This window comes from Furipterus horrens, unplaced genomic scaffold (genome assembly GCF_987537825.1).
Source record: "Furipterus horrens unplaced genomic scaffold, mFurHor1.1.pri manual_scaffold_12, whole genome shotgun sequence".
NCBI lineage: Eukaryota > Metazoa > Chordata > Mammalia > Chiroptera > Furipteridae > Furipterus > Furipterus horrens.
In genome coordinates this window covers 27,618,978-27,638,587 of record NW_028327182.1, presented here as the reverse complement: position 1 = coordinate 27,638,587, position 19,610 = coordinate 27,618,978, and the positions used below count along the sequence as shown (strand labels likewise).

The window sequence follows — 19,610 nt, the reverse complement described above, 5'->3', positions numbered from 1 at the left end:
CATATTAAAAATTAATAATAAAGAAAGCCATTTTCTTTCTTTTCATTAAAATAGAGAGTTCATGAGGATTGACTGGGAGTAGGGGGTGGGGCAGGGGAGAGAAATGGGGGGGAAGTTGGGACAACTGTAATTGAACAACAATAAAATAAAATAATTATATTAAAAAATAAAATAACTTCATATTTAAATCCATTTAATTTCATAAATTACTTTTCTTACCATGATTAACTATTTATCAACTTTTATAAGCCTTTAGAAAGCTCAGAAATGTTCTAAGTTTTAAAACTTCTGCTTCTTTTTAAAAAATTGATGAATTTAACATGAAAATAAGTCATTCCAACTTCAACTTCTATCTAATAACTTCACATTCTCTTCTGGAACTTTTCTAATAACTCTTTAGTTCATTTTATTCTTGCATCCAAGCTGTCAGTATACTTTTAAGTTGTTCTAGGTTTTTTTGTTTTTGTTTTTCTTTAAGAAATGGAGATTTTCATTGTATAATCATAGGCATTATACTTAATGATCTGGAAGTATCTATCTGATTCACACTGTCCAAATTATCTTTATAAATATCTCATTACCATGAAATCTAAAGTCACTACAGAGCAATAAACACCAGAAGGTGGGAAGGAAATGGAGATTCATTTAGACATTCTACCCCCACTCCACTCCCACCAAAAAAAAAAAAAAAAAAAAGAGGGAAAACTCTTAAATTTTCAATCACCAATCAATGATGGCCAATGACTACCCCCTGCAAATTTATTTTGTTTTACTGGATTTTCTGAAATCTGTATTTTCCTTATTTTTAACAAATTCAGATGGGCCACCAACCAAAGATGCACTCAATACCAACAAAGATTGAACTTGGATTGTGAAATCCAGGAAAAGGTGGTGTGTGGTAAGAGCTAATCACAAAAGAGCAAGCAAATGAACTGCAACTACTGCAATGCTAGTTGCTCCAGAGCAACTATCATTAAATAAAAGGTATCTTTGGCTGTAGTACCAGCTTGATCCTTCCCTCCCCCATTTCCTTGCTACTGCAGGATTGGCACCTGGCCAGTGCAAGTGACATGATACCCTAGTGCCATCTACAGGCTATTATTGACACTCAAATCTTGTGGCAACAGAAAAGCACCAGTGAAATAAATTAGACAGCGCTGCATTTAAATCTTTATTAACAAGGAATTATTAGACCTAAAAAAAACTAATTCTGGATTTGGTTGAAATATGAGTTTCTCAGCCTCTTAATCCCTCTTCATATGGCATATTTCACAGTTTAAAATGAGTTATGACAGATCACTTATGCATTACTAAGATGAGAGAATATTTACAATGGATTCATTCTTTTCTGTATAAATCAGTTAGATAAGGGAGAAAGCATTCCTTCTTTTTTTTTTTTTTTTCTTTGCAAGAATACTTTGGCCATTGTGGACAATCTACAAACATTTCTATTTAATATCCAGTTTACTATATTACAATAAAATCAACTGAAATCAAGAAGAAGACTTCCTATATGGCTTAATTGCAATCTATCAACAACCACGAGCTTCACAGCTGATGTACATTTAATATTCTACTATCTTGTTTAGAGACTAAAAAAAAAAAAAAAAAAAAAAAAATTAACCCCTTTAGTAACCACAGCTCCAAGATCATTACAGTCAGCCCTTCAAACGTCATTTAATACTTGAGATTTGAAGGTGACTTTTTAGATCAAAAGGTAATGTGAAAATCTTGAAGCAGTCAATTTGGAAACCCCAGGAGCAGAATTTGGCACATCTGGACAGGTTTTCTTCTTCAGCCAACATTATCTTGGGTCATTTTGGAATAATTTCCTCTTTTCATCTTTTGCTATTTGAAGGAAACTGGGAAGTTAAATAATTCTCAGAACTCAGAGATTTCAAAGCTGTTCTAAAAATTCTTGACTGAGCCCCAGAGGAAGAAAAAAGGGGTCAAGTTTTTTTTTGTTTTTTTTTTTTTTTTCCCTCTTTATAACTAAGCTAAAGTTAGACCAAAACAATAGACACGCTGGCACGTTAATACTGGTTGACTGGGCACTTGTATGCAGTACTTATAGACCAGTAAAAGTGCTCGTTTACCTGTCTGGTGTGTAAGGGGCCCTTTGTCTTGAAGCCTCCTTGGGAACTGCACTCTGAGGCACTGAAGTGATCTGAACTAGTGGAAGAGCGTTTGGAAAGGGTGTCACAACCCCCGACAAAGGTGTTGTCCAAAGGGAGCTCCTGAATCACATGATGCTTTTTCACGGAAACTGGAGTGTCTGGTTTAAGATGAAAAGCAGGCTGTGGAGAAGCGGATTTGTAGTGCTTGGCCAGGTCAGGGCTGTTAGGCTTGAAGGTGGTTGGTGGTGACGGGCCCCAGTCAAATCTTCCTATACTTTGTTCTTCCAGCTCAGCCGGCAGACTTATTGTCCCATTGATAGGTTCGTGAACTGCGTCATCGGGTTTGGACTCTTCAATTGTCACAAAGTTTAAAAGAGAGCTCTTGGGAGACTTCCTTTTCTTTCTTTTCTTCTTCTTATTTTGTTTGTTCTCCTGGTTTGGTGACATCCACTCAGCTCCTTGCTTGTTCCTCTGAGCTGCTTTGAACCTCGCTGCGTGGCGACAGCGCACCAGAACGGTGACGAAGATTACAACTATGACCACCATAGCACCTGCAACAATGGCGATCATGATGGTGAGATAGTCCTCATTTTGATAGGGCTGGCTACTATCCCCTATGTTCCTGTCCAATGGCGTCTCCATAGTCCTGCGAATCAAGTCATAGATATAGGAGGCATTTCCAGCGGTGTCATTAACGTAAAGAAAAACAAGCACGAGGGTGTGCAGAGACTTAGGGTAGCCCAGGTCGCTTATGTTGACCACCAGACGGTGCAAGCCCACATCAGTAGGTGCCGGTTTTTCTTCCAGGGTAATGTTACCTGTGACTGGATCTATCCGAAACAAGCCTTTGTTGTTCCCACTCACAATTGTATACTTAAGTTCAGCGTTCATTCCTGTGTCGATATCCACAGCAAAAACTTCGGCTACCACGGAGCCAGGAATGGCTGAGAGGGGCACCAACTTAAAAGAAATGTTAGAAGGTGGAGAAATGACAACTGGGCTGTTGTCATTGACATCCATGACGTTGATAGTTACTTTTGCAGTAGAGGACCGGGGTGGTTGTCCTCCATCAGTGGCTTTGACATCAAAAGTGTAGGAACTCTGCTGCTCTCTATCAAATGAGACATTTGACTTTATGACTCCAGAATAGGGATCCAACACAAAGTTATCATTATCATTTAGAATAGAAAGAGTCACAGCTTTATTCTCGCCAGCATCTGCATCTGTCACTGTGATTACCCCCACAGTACTATACTTTGGCAGATTCTCAGACACAAAAAATTGAAAATGATTATGAGTAAACTTGGGGCTATTGTCATTCTCATCCAGAACAGTAACTATCACAGCCGCTTGACTTTGGAGGGGAGGGGTCCCATTGTCCCTGGCAGTTACTGTAAAAATGAATCGCTCTTGTTCCTCTCTGTCAAAGACTCTGGAGGCTGTCAAAACTCCAGTCTTTCGGTCCAGATCAAAGAAGGAGGCATTTGGCCCAAGCTGATAAACAATGTCTGCATTTTTCCCACTGTCTTCATCTGTGGCACTAATAGTTGTTAAGTATAACCCACGTCGGTTGTTTTCAGAAACTGACAGCTCAATTACAGGCTGGTTGAAAATTGGTGGGTTGTCATTTTCGTCCTCAAGCTTAACCCTTACCAGGGCAGTCTGATTTAAACTGGGCTTCCCAGAATCAGAGGCAACAATTTTAAAGCTGAATTCTTTGGTGCCCTCATAGTCCAACAAAGAGGAGGTCTCTAACAGATATTGGTTGTCATATACTGCCTTCAAATGAAATGGGACCTCTCTTTCAATAAAACAGATCACTTTGCCATTCACATCTGTGTCCTTATCTGAAACTGTAATTAGGGCAATCTTGGTATTGACAGGGTCTTTCTCAGATAAATACACCGTGCCATTGATGGGACTTATAATGTACCTGAGGTCTATGTTAGGAGGGTTATCATTTACATCAGTGACATTGATGGTAACAGTTGCTCGAGCAGGAGTGGAGCTGCCATCACTGGCTAGTACTGTCACTTTGTGAATGGCTGTCTCCTCTCGATCTAAGGACCTCTGAACTGTAATCAGCCCAGTAGTATTATTTAAAGCAAAGAGCCTTTTGGTCGCAGGGGCGACCTGGGCACCAAAAATATACCGGATTTCAGCATTACTGCCTATGTCAGCATCAGTGGCATGGAGCTGAATTACAGAGGTCCCTACAGGAGCATTCTCTGGAATGTGGACCTCCACTTGGCCCTCCTTAAACACTGGTCTGTTGTCATTTACATCACTTACTGTGACCTGCAGTATGGCTGTGCTGGATTTCTGTGGAGTGCCTCCATCCTCTACTTTGATTTTCATCACATAGGTATCTTTCTGTTCTCTGTCCAAGTTTTGCTGAACAATCAATTGCGGCCACTTCTCTCCCTCTGGAGTTTCCACAATATCCAGTCCAAAAACACTCTGCCCATTTAACAATTCATAATGCTGTACACCATTGAAGCCTGTGTCAGGATCTGTTGCTGATGGGATGGGAAAGCGGCTGTTGATCAAAGTGTTTTCCGGAATGGAAATATTGATGACGGGCGATGGAAACATGGGGGCATTATCATTGGTATCCTTAACAATTATTTTTATTTTGATCAGCCTGAAAAAATCATTGGGGAGGATCACCACCTCAAGTTCAAAGAAACACTCATTCTCCTCAGCATAAGAGGCTCCAGCACAGAGTTTTTCTCTGTCTATTCTATTGGAGGTTGTGAAAATTTCCCCAGTGCTACTAGATACTTTCACCAAAGGGGCATCCCCAGCTTTAGAAACCAGTCTGTAGACAAGGCTGGCACTGGTCCCCGTGGCAGCATTGATGTGAGAAATATTCAGATCCTTTGGTATGTTTCCTATGGGCACATTTTCAGGCAATTCCTCTCTAATAGTGTAAATAAGTTCTTGAGCTATTGCAGAATCCAGCCTTAAACAGGCAATCAGAGCAGCCAACAGGTAAAAATCCCTCAGGTCCATGATAATGTATTTATGTTCTTTTCCTGAATTTTAGGGTTTAAAGGTTTCCACTGAGGAATGCTGCACAAATTGCAAGAGGAAGCGTGCATAGACTGGAGGATGCATTACATCTCATCGCTTATTTGGAGACAGCCACTGTCAACACAATTGTATAGACAATATTATTCTTCAGTAAACAAAAACACACAGTCACAAAATATCACAACACATTTTCCATGACATATTAGTAAACATGGCAGTTTGCTCTGCCACTGTTTGCAAGTTAACTCTCCACAGAGTTAAAAAACACTCAACATCCCCTGCTTGTTGCATTTACCCAGAGAAAATAAAAATATCTACTTTAGAATTCAGGACAGCTGCTATTTTTACCTGTGTTCCCCCACAATGTTTTTCAGGACACTGATTAATTCAAAACGTGCATTCTTGCATTCTTGTTCTCCTCTTCCCCTCCCCCTGGCTTACCTGCCTCCTGGCTTCTAACCCACCTCCCTTATTTATTTATTTTAGGTACAAGTGACAAATACTAAGTATTTAGCTGTGGTTCCTGCTAACTGCTTTGTTACTTGCTAACTGTGATGTGTTTCTTCTCTGCCACATTGAATCATCTCTTTTTTTCTAAAAAAGACTATCTTTTTCTTTCCTCCCAGTTCTTCAACTACCTTCTAATACAATCTCACTGGGAAACAAGTATCGGACATGCTGCTGCAGCATCAGCAGCGATAGTCTCCGGCCACTACAGATCCTCATTGCCTAAAAGCAGAACACCAAGACTTCAAAATTTTTTATCCAGACCTTGCTCTCATTTCTCCATATTGACAAAATTACCCCCATTAGAATTAATAAACACATTAAAACTTTATAAAATAATAGTATAGAAATCCTTATCCTAGAGGTGGAAGAGAGTGCTGAGATGTAAGTGAAATGCAGTAATATTTCCATGTAACAAACAGCACAATATTTCCTACAGAGCCTAGAAGAGAAGAAAAAAATGCAGTTTCTTAACCCTGATCTCTTGTTATAATATTAGTAACATCTGCCACACATAAATACTGAAACCCACTAATGAAGGTTAAAAGACTTCTGCTTAAATGCTCTCCTAACTGCATTTTAAATGGGTGCAAAGCTCCAGGCAGCTACCCACTTGAGTAGAACTGGTCAGTTCCCAGGCTCTAATCTTATCTGCATTAGGCTGCAAGGTGGCTGATGCCCATGATTAGTTCCGGCAGAGTGATGCAGGTAGGGATGCAGATACATCCTAGTAGGTGAGCTCTGCCCCAACCGTCTACCCAATTACAAACGTCCCTCGTCTACAGTGAGGACATACCTAAACACAGAATTTACAATTGTGCATGCGAAACTTTACACTTACGTTAGTTGCCTCAACCTTTCCCCTTTCCCGGTATGCTGCAGTTAAGAATGATTTGTTCCAACACATAGAAAGCCATACATCTGGTAGCACCAGTTTGGGGAGAAATCAGAAGCAGCAAAACGTTTCCTCCTTGTGAAATGTGTTGCTTCGGGCTGGCAAATTAGCAACTCCAGAGAACAAATTCACAGATTTGCCGTTATTCTCTCCACATTTCGTCTCTATTACCCACTGGGTCTGGGCTCTTCTGGTATTTAACACATACCATATCCAGTTGCACTTCTTCAGTTCAGGGGTATTTTCCACAGCATCAAGCATACCATTTCCCTCTGATGTCAGTCCTGCTTAAGTCTCTAACTTCTTGTAGAAAACCTCAGAGTTGGGATGACGGTGATTCTCTGGCTGCTCTCCGGGGTGACAGCGGCCCGCAGAATTCCTAATGGGTTATCTCTTTCTGGTTTCAGAGACTCTAGGGCGCTTGTTCCTGTCTTGCTTGCTCTCCTTCTCTCGTTTCTCCTCTGCCCCTCTCTCCTTCTCCCTCTCCTCTCTCTCCTCTCTCTGAACTGAATTTCTTGATATAACTCTCAATAAGCCCAGAGGGAGGGCGTGACAGCTGAAGCCCCGCCCCCGGTAACTGATTGGCCCGCATCTTGCGGTGCGGGCGGCCGCAGCCGGACGCGAGGGAGGGGGCTCAGAACAAGGCGCTGACTGTCTCCAACCTCCCCTCCTCAGCGCCCCCTCGGCAGCCGCGAAAACACGGAGAACTGATCCTGGCCCCGAGAGAGCTGGGTTCCTGGAGGCGCACAGAGCATGCCCAGCAGGGTCCGGCCGGGAGGGAAGCACCGCTCCCCAGGCGGTCGCGGGCGGTGCTGATGGTGGCTCGGTGCCGCTAAGGGACGCGAACGGCCGAGGGCCGGCGGTCTGGCGAATAAGGACGCTGCAGGAACAGGCGGGGGTGCGGGCGCCGGTCCTGGAAGCCTCGGGCACCGCGGCGGGCGGATGGGGGACCCCCATTCACCTCTGGGCACACATTTCGGACTCGCTTTTTTAAATGGAGGGACCAAAAGGCAAAGATAGAAGAGTCAACCGGGGGTCGGAGGCCCGAGACGCAGGGTCGCCCCTCGGAATGGAGCCCGGGCTAGCAGATTCCCGGAGCGCCTTCAACAGACAACACGCCGGGTGCTGCAACTAAAAGCTTTTGCGGGCAGGGACACTGGCTAGAAGGGCGGAGAGGGAAAGGTCGGGGCAGAGAATATTTGGATCTCAGTCGAGATCCGAAAGAAAATTAACTGGAGCGCTCCTGGGCCTTCAGGGTGATGGGAGCTGGCGGGGAAAGGGGAAGGGGCCGCCTCTGGGATCCCCTTGGTCCGTTCTGGCCAGCCTGGTGTGCCGCGCGAAGTGTCATCTCCGGGAGCTGCGGAGGACAAACGTGGCTGTAGTTGCGCTTCTGCTCCTGCTGCGGAGCCGAGCTCACCCAGACACGCGGCTGCTGCATAGCCCGCTCCAGCTCACTTAACTGCAAACTTTGCCTGTGAAAGGCTGGAAAGAGTCCCGTCCAGCTGCTTCCCCAAGCTGTGGAACCGTTCCTTTCCCCTTGCATTTTCTGCTGATTCCAACTTGACCTGTAATACTTATCTTTTCCTGTGCAATTCATTTCTCTGACTCCAGTTCTGTAGCGTATAACTAACACTTCTCATTTTCATACAAGAGCCGGATGGAATAACTCCGGAAAGGATTGACCTTATTCCTTAAATATTGGCCCCGAAAACACTATCTGTATGTAATTGATCTTTTAAAATCAGTAAACCGCGAAGGTTTGCGTAATGGGTTGTTACCTACACAGCCTAAGTTTGAGGTTTTAATAATAACAATATACTTGGAACAAAAATTTTATTTTTTTTTTGAATGACCCATAAAGGTTGCCTGAGAAGGTCTCAATGCCTAATAACTGGTTCTAATTTACAGGGAGGATAAAGGGCATTTATTTGAAATTTCCGTGTTCCCCATTCTGTACTGAGCTGTGGATTCATTGATGTCTCTTCACGTAGTTCTGCACTATGATAGCATGTACAAAGATACCTCTTATTTTTGGATAAAATTGTTTTCTTTTTCAGTATGAGCACTTATTTTTAGATACTTAAAAAATACCACTAAGCAAAGGCATCAAACTTAGATATTGCATAATTTTATTATTTAACCAACTCTTTTGATGCAACAATTTCCCCACATCGATAACAATATAAGTACTTTTAAATTCAAACTTCTGAGGTCAGTATTCATGGCAAAAATGCAGTGCCTAAAGTTCACTATAAAATAGGTTAATCTTTCATATGTGAAACATAAAACAGGTTTCGTGCAGTCAATAAATTGATATTGTTTTTAAATAGCCAAAATGCCTTATTTATAATAGTATTTTGTATTATTAGAGTTTACAAAATTTTAAGAATAAAAAGGACTGCTTAAGTGCCTGAAATTAAAAATATTACCTCATACAATAATGCAAGTGAATTAAAGGGAGATTCTTTTACCTTGAGTATGTGAATGTTCATTTTCCCACACACAAAACCTACAATTAGAGCTCATGCATTGTTCCAGTTGTCACCTATTTTATGCTCTGAACTTGTTTAAAATAATAAATGAACCATCGTTCTGATACATTTACAATAAACAGCTGCACAGCCATTCTCCAGTTCACTTCTTACGCATCACAGTTATCTCGCATTCTTACTCTAATCATACTATAGTCATTTCAAAGTCATGTTGCAGCAGAATTATTTCTGTTTGCTAAGGGATAGCTTTGCTAGTAGTCAGAACCCATTATTATCCTATGCACATAAATGAAATCTTAGAATGAACACAGATGAAGGTTAAGGAAGAGGAAAAAATATCATTATTAAATTTATGACAGAAAGGCTTCAATTAACAGAAAGTACACATAAAAAGCCCCCAAATGAAGTCCGTCTAGACTCTTCAAAAGCGGTTGAATATACTATAGAAAGAGAGCTAATGACTTCAGTACATTCTATCATTTAGGTGTTTATTTGGCATATCTAAATTTTTGGGATTCTTTAATCATACTAGTTTTAAAGTTAGAATAGTTGAAGCTTATTGTTTACATTGTTATATTCTGACTGCTAAACTCCAGAATGAGAATTATTAAATAATATCCAGGATGAAAATTAAATATAAACGGCCATATTTCTAACCCCCTGCTATCATAACTTGAGGCTTCTGCCCCAATTGTAAACAAAACATTTCCATAACGAGAGCTGCTCACAATCTACCTCTTCTACCCTAGTTTTTAAAAGTTGTTCCTACATATTATGAATAAGGGAAATATTACTTTAAATTTTAGTTTTGTAGGAAAATATTGGTGTTGATGCATTTAAGTCACTTATTTCTTCAGTGAATTTAATAAAATATTATATTTCCAATTATGTGACCTCCAAAGTAGATCTTCCAGTATATGTATTAGGCTTCCAGTTAGATCTCATTAATTCACCCTTATTCATCTTTGTCAGTACATGTTTTCTACATCAAGGAATTATTATATTCTCACCTGTATTATACCTGATTAGAACATAATTTAGGAATTATGCTATCTGGACTATAGTAAAACTGCCTTAGTGTTCTCTGCTGGTTATATAAGTCATGGGATACTTGTGAAGCTGAGTTACCTTAGACCAGTTAACTGGTCTAAAATACAATTACAGATTTATACAAAAACAGATGTCGAGTTAATAAAATTATTTTATACTAAACATTTAATGTTGTTCTGTTTATATATTTAAACAATTTCCAAGGACTGGCATTTAATAACCTCTGTTATCAAGCAGTTTGACTAATTGGATTTTCATTACGATTTTCTAGTTACCAGTCAGTACTTTAAAATTACATTTCACATAGAGATTGTAACTTTTTCTTTAAGTTACATTTTATATAAAAGCCAGACTGTGATATTTGCAATGATCAAAGGATCTTCTCAAGAATTTCAAGACTAAAATTTTCAACTCTAATATGCTAGTTCTGTATTCCAATTAAAAATAAAAATAAAATAAAATAAATACCGTTGTACTTCTAAAGTTCCTTTAATCCAATGGCTATTGTGTCTGACAGACATTAATCAATCTTAGGGGCTCTTATGTCACAGCAGGTATTATCGTCCTCATTTCACAAAAGTCTAGACTATTATACGGTTCTTCTGGGGGGAATTGTGGAAAAAATGCTAAGGGTTATTTGTATTATCACTTTTTAGAAAATGACATTGCAGAATGTTAACACTTCAAAAAGAAAATTAACAGCTTTTAAAACTAGGCAAACTGGCAAAGTGTATAGTAAGGTCCTTGAATAATTCCTTTGTTTCACTATTAGATCTTTCCTTTGAATATCTTTTTTCTCTTTGTTCCTATTTTTATGAAATTTAGTTTAAAGTGATCAAGTCATAAAGGAAAGCAGGTGACAAGAAGTTGCACTTCGTTTGAATGACTGAACTAAATTTATTCCAATTCACCGTATTTTTATGACTGGCAATGATTATAGATGTCAGGTTTGTAGCTCTAACAGTTATTTCCATATAAACTGGCACTTTCAAATGCTACTATTTCATTATAAATACTATATAAACAAAGAAAATATTGAATTTTTAAATTTCATGATTAATTTTTAAGACTTTGGGTTGTATAGAGACATAGATTTTATAACAAATGTTTTCCCCATCACAGGTATGGCTCAACTAATCACTCAGAAAAGATGAAAAAGTTGTTTTAAGATAGTAAGAAGAGATTGCATATATTTAATCTTAAAAAATTTGACCACTTTAAAGAAATGAAATGTAACATAAAAAATTCATACTTACTGTCTGTAGAATTTTCATTTTTCATAGGTAAGAGCTATTAGATTAGAATATCAAGTATAATCTCTTCAATTCATATATATATATATATACATATATATATATATATATATATATAATCAATGCCCAAAGATGCAGAAATAGCCTGACTGCATATTATTCAGAAGCACCTCTATTTACGCTTAAAAATAGAAATAGAGAAAGGTTAAGACAAGAACACATTTCATGTACAATAGCATTTGCCCAAAGATAATTGGGAAAATGATTTTCTTAGATAGCAGAACTTTCTCAGTTTAAAAATAAATACCATACCAGGTTTTTCTTTATTCTCTTTTAGTACTTCCTCATTAATAAGAGTATGCTGTTGAAAACAGAACTTCATAGTACCTGGAACATCATTCTAGTAACTTTCATTTTGTTTCCCTCCCCCACTTTTGTGTGCCTAAATATTTTTTTTTCTTTCCTTTGTCTTTTCTTTTTTAAATAAACTCACATGATATTCTTCTAGGAGCCCGATTTATTACATAATATGCACATAAATAGACTTACTAATATAGGGCACAATGAATAAGCCTCATTTTTCTTTTATAGTTTGCTCTCAGGAACCAAATTCAACCCACAGTCCTCCTCTAATTGAATTAGAATGAGTCAGGGAGACTATGCATATTCCATTGACTCCTGCAGTCTTGGCTTAATTCCATATCACTGATAACACCCAAGTAATAGAGATAGGGATTGTTCAGCTTTTACAAGATGCTGGTATGCTTTGTCTGGGATTTAAGTCAATATCGCTCTACTTACAAAAATTGTGTATGTATACACATCATCTTTTAATATATGTTTTTCTTAAATGAAAATCTTATTATGTAGTGTACAATAATACAATCCTTTGAAAGGTCTAAAATGCATATCATCTTTCCAATTCTGTGCCTGTGAATTTACTGTACTCTAGCTGCACACAGATTGGTGAAATTTTCAGAAAGGATTAAAAGAAACTCAAGGAAATTTTTTGGCTGTATGGAATGGGATTGATGTGCTTTCAAGTAAGCCCAGACACATCATAAGAGAAATGTATTTTTAAAAATAGAAGTTATAAGAAACATTATATGTCGCGTTTATAAGACTGATTAGGAAAGATTTTCTTGGAAAAATATCACTTGTAAAATAAAAGATAGCAATAAATACCTCTTACAATTTCAAAAGAGTATAAAAATTTCTCTATGTCACCAAAATATGCATGTGGTGTATTAATTTGGAGATTAAATAAATACCCCTGTCTTAGTGTATTATCAGCAAATTTATGGCCTAATTGCAAATGTATCTGTTTAATTTCTAGAAGTAACAACTGTAGCAGTAGAGGTGTCTTTATAGGCTATGCAGAAATAAGGGATTATTTTCCAGTAATATTGGTCCTTCATTGTTGAAGTAGGCTGACATTTTGATATAACAGATAAGTAGACCCTAAACACCAGGTGATACTTCCGGTGCACACCACATTTAGTAGAAAAAAGTGGAAAGTGAGACTTATATGCTATAATTATAAAACACGAAGAAATAAAAATTTAGTATCATAAACTTATTCATTATTCCACTCAAAAATCTAATAAAAAACATACTACGTAAAATCGCCTAAAAAAGAAAGACATTATATATTTTAAAACCCTTCTATATTCTCAGCACAGAGATACCTAAGCATTTACAAGGTGTGGCAAAAGTAGGTTTACAATTGTGAGTACTTGAAAAGGAGTTTATTCTTGTATTTTACTAATTATTGTATTATTTTTCATAAGAACAACAGTAAACCTACTTTTGCCACATCTTGTATATCTCAAGCATAAATCAGCTAGGACCTCTTACTCTTCGTTGTTGTTTATTTTTACACAGAGGCATACTATCCTCAGAGTACCTCTTACTTTGCTAATTCTCATCATAATATCTCTCCTTTATATTTTAGATTTTAAATGTTTTGCTTATTACATTAACCACAATATTTCAAATACTCAATTGCAAGTTTTTGATAGTATACATAAAAGAATATACTAACAATGCAGTTGTGTTTATCTTCATATTGTTCCAGAATGTTTACTGAATTTAATTAGGATACAAATTACTCAGATACCTTGGTAAATTAAAATGCAAGTTCTGATATGTTAGCTTTAAGGTGGTAAGCAAAATAGCTGTCTTCAGTCAGTTGGACTTCCCCCACCCTGCTAGAAATTGAATTCAAGGTGGACCAATGAACCCTTTCCTCAAAGAACCTAGATCTGCAATCAAGATACTACTTCAAAATCAATCTAACTGGTCTGTGAACAGGAAATGACGTATACTCAGGAGTAATTAAAAGCAGTAGTTTCTTCATTACATAAACTAGAAAAACAGAAAAGTAGAGGGAGAAAGAATAAGGAAATGAAGGTGATGCACAGAAGAAACAAGAGATATAGTTATATAGTTGCAGAGAATATAGATATATAGATAGAGAACCCCTTATGGCAGTTAGTTACCTTGTCCCAGTTCATTCTTGGTGTCCAGTTATATGCCTGCCACTGTTTCTTAAGAGCTAATAGAGAAGCCTTTATCACAGCTACTACTTGCAAGCAAGATCCCTAATTAGTATAAGAGGTAATCAGAGACATTTGGTATTTTAGCTTGACGCTATCTATTCCCGACTAATTAATACACTGAAAGGCTAAAATATAAACTGTAATAACTAGCATTTTATAATTGTGAGAGAGAATAAGAAGAGTCAAAATAATCAAGTTTTCATATCAGTGATTTTCAACGCAGGGCAATTTTGCCTCTTAGAGGACATTTAGCAATATCTGGAGACAGTTTGTCACAACTGTAATATGGGTGGAGAAGTTGATGTTGCTACTGGCATGTGGTGAGGTGGAGGCTAGGGATGATGCTAAATATTGCATAATGTACAGAAAAGACCCCCTTACCTCACCCCCCCCCCGCATTATCTGGCAGAAATGGTAGTAGTATCAAAGTTGAGAAACCCTGCTTTAGACAGATAGCATTTGTTTTTTATGCATTATAATTTATTTAAGAAAATTTATATCTAGTAAAGTTTCTAAATATCCAAATAAAAGTTAAGATGTCATTGAAATTTATTTGATGACATACAGGAAAATAAACAATATATTACAAATTATGCTGTTGATATCTGCAGAAATAAATTTCTTTTCTAACCATCCATGATAAATGTCCTATTTTTATAGAAGACACCACAAATATATAAACTAACCACTGGGCCTAATGGTGGTCATTTCTGTTTACCCTTATTTTCAGAAATTGTAAGATTCTTCAATGCACATGTGAAGTGTTTTTTTTACCTCTATACTAATGTGCAACATATTCATTATAAAAATTGATTTTATATAATATAGTTATTATTTTTATTATTTCATAATGATAAAAAAGTCTACCCTACCCACAGGTTATCTGACAAAACATGATTTCTCTAGATTCTGTTACACATTTTGTGACCTATTTGGGCTGTTTATCAGGTCAATAAAACTAAAACTAAAATTATTTGAAATAGAAGATAAAAAAACGTCCTTGATTATAATTCAATAAAGCATCTATAACCCCATTCAAATCTATGATTATATACAAACTTGAAAAAAATAAGTAATGTAATTCATCTGGTTAGTTGCTAAGACTTCCTAAATCCTTGTTACCATAGTCTCAATAACTCATTTTATATTTTGCAAAAGATATATATTACATATATTTTTATTTTAAAGTTTTTGAGTCAAATAATGGTTTCCGAAAGTTCGAAAATGAAATTGAAAAAATAGTCTATTAAATAAGCAAAAACTTTCTAAATTAGGTTTAACATTTATTCAGAGAAGAAGTTCTAAAGAAATATTGAATACTAGAAAATAAATGTTTAACTATACACTGCTTGGCTCATTTGAAAAATAATTTTAAAAGTTAAAGTATGTCTAAAATAATTTCTAACTGTGGTAAACACTGCCATCTAGAGTTCTTTTCTGTTAATGCATATCAAAACAAAAATGCCTGAAAATGTTATATGTATGGATTTATGCTATAATTTGTATGTTTCATAAATGTGAAAAACAATTTTTCTATATTACATTAAATAAAAAATTGGAAAACTGAGCTAATATGCAATATTTGTGCTGTGATTTTCAAGTACCAATACGTCAAAGTAGTTATTAGAATAAAATTATTATTAACCATGTTTTTAAGATGTTTTCTCACATGTCATATAGCAGTTTAATTTTTGTATGATATAAGCTAATTATAATATCAGAATTATAATCATATTCTTGCAAAAGGTATATTAGAAATATGATAACACTATAAAAGGCACACACTTTACAATTGTTTCTTTTCAGAAGAGCAACAAAGTTACCTGTACAGTTCTGGTTCGTTCTTTCTTTATCTCCTCTTTTATGTTAGTTTTAACGTGAACATTTCTCAGTCCTATTTAACTAGCTTACTCCATGTGCTGATATCTAAATTCTGCCTTTTAAGGAGCTCTTTATTAATAAATGGTGGCTGAGACTGTGGAAACTCAGGACTTAAAAAAGTCTAAAATATGAGGTAGTTTGCTGTGTTGTCTATTTAAATAGAAATACAAGCATCTTAACATTTATCAAGTTTCATTGTCAAAAGTTGATGAATAGGATAAAAGAAAATCATGTATGCTTTATAACACCTTTTTCACATATTCTCATTTATAGTTAAATTATGCAAATATTGCTTATTGAAATTTATTTTGTATATGCTCCTAATTCTAACTTGATTACTAATATTCATTACAATAAAAATTCATGTTAGAATCGATACAATTTTATTTGCTTATTATTTTACATTTGTGTGAGCAAAAATTACAGGATTAATAATACTGGTGGAATGCTGACTGGTGTAATTACCACCATTTTGCATCTGGTGTTTCAACTGCAAATGAGCACTGATGAAAAAGGAAGGAATTGAATCAATATTAATGTCCATAGGTATCATTACGTCTTTTCTAGAGGAATCTCCTGATAGTTTTATACAGGGGTGAGCATAAGTAGGATTATAGTTGTAATACAAATAAATAATATAGTAATGAATAATAATAATCCAAGAATAAACATTTTCCGGGATACTCACAACTGCAAATCTATTTTTTCCACCTCTGCATTATTTGATTGTATACATTTATAAATGTATACAATCAAATATACATTTATATATTGTATTTTTTTAATCAATATGAGAAATATATATGGAAGATATAAGAGTATTCCACAAAGGAACAGATAATGTAAAAGTTTTGACTATCCCTGCTGCATTTGAAACTTTGGAACCCTTGTCTTTTTAATAAGAAATCTTTTTCTTTTTTCTTTTCTTCTTTTTTTTTTTTTTTTCTTTTCTGACAGGAAGTAGGCTTTATCGGTGGGTATAAGGTGGGGTCAGAGCCAAGACTCTCATGAGTGCAGGGGGCGTGATTAGGGATGTATTTGACCCCACAGCCATGTGGGACGAGCTGGTTTTCAGCCAAGTTTAAACTCATCCGCATTAAACTTAGTAAAGCCCCACTTCTCGAAGATGTGGATCTTCTGGTGGCCAGGGAACTTGAACTTGGCTCTGCATCAGCTCTCAGTCACGTGCTCCTTGCTCTGCAGCGTGGTGTGGACAGACATAATGACTTGACCAATGTGGGCCCTGGCCACTGTACCCTGGGGCTCTCCAAAGGCACCCCGCTTACCTGTCTGGCGCCTGCAAGCCCTAGCACAGGACAACCTTTTGTTGACGTTGATGACGTGAAGGGGTGGAGCCGCATCAGATGTGAACGCCACCTTTGCCACAGCTTTTCGCCCTGTACTTGTTGGCACAAAGACGGGCAGCCTCCGGGGCTTCAAGGAGAGCTGTTCATATTCATCTGACACCATGTGGCCACAGAGAGGAAACTCATCCACTTTTGCCTTCTTGAGCCCCAGGTCAAGGTTGTGGATCTTGGCGTCAGGGACACCTTGGCAGACGTGAGACTTTGCATAAGGCTCGTTCTTACACTACTGGTAACACTTAACCTAACACCGGGCAGGACTGCGGGCCCGCGTAACACCAGGGTCTTAAGTGCCACTCAGGAGGGAAAGAATATAAGAAAACTTCTGTGTGTTAAAAAAAAAAAAAAAAAAAAAAAAAAAAAAAAAAAAGTACAATGCTCTATCTAGATTCGGCAATCTTTAATATTTTTCTAATTTCCTTGGATCTTTTTCTCACATTTATGCTCAACCATTTGAAAGTAAGTTATAGACCTGTTATTGCAAAATCATTCAGTACGCGTCTCCTAAGAATAAAGACAATCTCCTACATAACCGCAATATCATTACCATGCTTAAGTAGTAATAATTCCATAACATTGCATAATATCTATTTTATATTCAAATTTTTCTACTCATTCCCAGAAAGAAGTTTATAGCCATTTATGGGTTTTTTTCCCTCATCTCAACTCAAACCAATCTAATTTATGTTCATATTGCCTTTCCTGTTATATCTCTTCACTCTCTTAGTTTAAAACAGTGCCTCATTTTTTTTTCCCCTGACATTTTACTTCGATTAACTGAGGACAGTTGTAGGGTAGACTATGTCACAATATGAATTTACTTAATTGCTTTTTCTTGGGTCATTAACTTGATTCCACATGACCTGTACTTTTGTAAACTAGGATCTAAAACAGTGTTGTTCAACAAAAACATAGTTGGTGCCAAATATATAATTTTAAACACTCTAATAGCCACTTCAAAAAAAAAATAAGGAAATAACGTAAAATTGTTCTAATAAAGTATTTGATGAAACCCAATATATCCAAAACACATCATTTCACCCTGTGACCAATATAAAAAAGTGTTAATATATTTTACCTTCTTTATTTAAAGTACTATTTCTATGAAATCAAATCTGGTGTTTATACTTAGAGCACATATTAATTTGGTCTAGCCACAACTCATTGGATAGCGCAGGCCTAGAGTCCTGATTAAAGTTAAACAGTTTGGGCAATAATATTTTATAGGTTGGGATGGTTCTCATATTCAATTTTATCAGGAGAACCACCTTGTTAGATTATGACACTATCCATGGTGTGACTTATCGTCATTTATGTAGGAAATAACTGTAATCCTTTCCATTGTAGAAATTTTTTCCTCCTTTCAATTAGTAAGTGATCTGTGGGAAGATATATTGGCTCTATCTGAATCTTCAGTTACTTGATAAAATGGCACCAAATGATTCTAATAGCCATTGATGATCTTTGGCCTGAATCAATAATTATATCATATACTGCAAAATAGGAATTTTCTAATATTATTATCTGTTCTTCTTTTATTAGATATCATTTTTAGTAGAGAAGCGCTTCCCTTCCTCCTTCTTTCTTTTATTTACTATCATTTTTAAAAAATGTCTTAAACAATCATACTTTCAAATTCTAATGCTCCTTCACAGTCTCTGAGGATTCTTTTTTATAGTATTCTGTTCTTGTTTTTTGAACATAAATTTTTTATCAAATTCTTCTAGGTGTACTTTATTTGGCTTAATTTTGAATCCACATCGTGAAGATAGCTGGGACCAAGGATGCAAGTAGCCAGGGTCCAGGATGGTGTCTTTGAGAAATCCCAAACCCTGATCAGGAGTACCCAGTAAGACATAAACCTGAAGCCCTGGCCAGGTATCTCAGTTGGTTAGAGTATCATCCTGGTACACCAGAGTTGTGGGTTCAATCCCTGGTAAGGACACATACGAGAATCAACCAATGAATGCACAAATCAATGTCTTCTCTCTCTCTCTCTCTCTCTCTCTCTCTCTCTCTCTCTCTCTCTCTCTCTCAATAAATACAAGTAAGAAAGAAAAATATGAATCTGAAATAGTAAGACTGAGATTTTGGGGTTCTCACACACATTAGCAAAAACTGAAATCATATATATTACTAAACCTGGGAGTCTGGGATTCTTCTAGGTTCAACTCTAAGCTTCTTATATCCTAAACTATAGCTTTCTTCTCTTTCTTGTGGCTTTTGCCCCCATTTCTTCATAGCCATTGTGAGATAGGTTTTTTAAGGAATTAAAGTCAACACAGAATTCTATCTGGAAAAAAAATACACATATACACACACTATCTGAACAGATTAGATTTAGAAATATATCATAGAAAGGAGTTAATTTACATCAATATAATATAGCATCATCTATGCTGGTTGCAAATAGAACAGTCTATTTCTGCATGAAGAGGATAAATTTAGCAAACA

General features: G+C 36.7%; 1 protein-coding gene and 1 pseudogene across 1 annotated transcript; both read right to left on the bottom strand.

The window, feature by feature from the left end:
- Nucleotides 1–1,969: 1,969 nt before the first annotated feature.
- Nucleotides 1,970–7,038, bottom strand: PCDH9 (protocadherin 9). Its single transcript, XM_090258611.1, has 2 exons — nucleotides 6,502–7,038; nucleotides 1,970–5,267 (listed from the first exon to the last, which is right to left on the bottom strand). Exon 2 carries the CDS (start codon nucleotides 5,130–5,132, stop codon nucleotides 2,034–2,036), a length of 3,099 nt encoding a protein of 1,032 aa, XP_090114737.1. The 5' UTR covers nucleotides 5,133–5,267; nucleotides 6,502–7,038; the 3' UTR covers nucleotides 1,970–2,033.
- A 745-nt stretch (nucleotides 7,039–7,783) lies between these two features.
- On the bottom strand, nucleotides 7,784–19,403 carry LOC149995978 (large ribosomal subunit protein uL16-like; annotated as a pseudogene).
- Nucleotides 19,404–19,610: the final 207 nt, after the last annotated feature.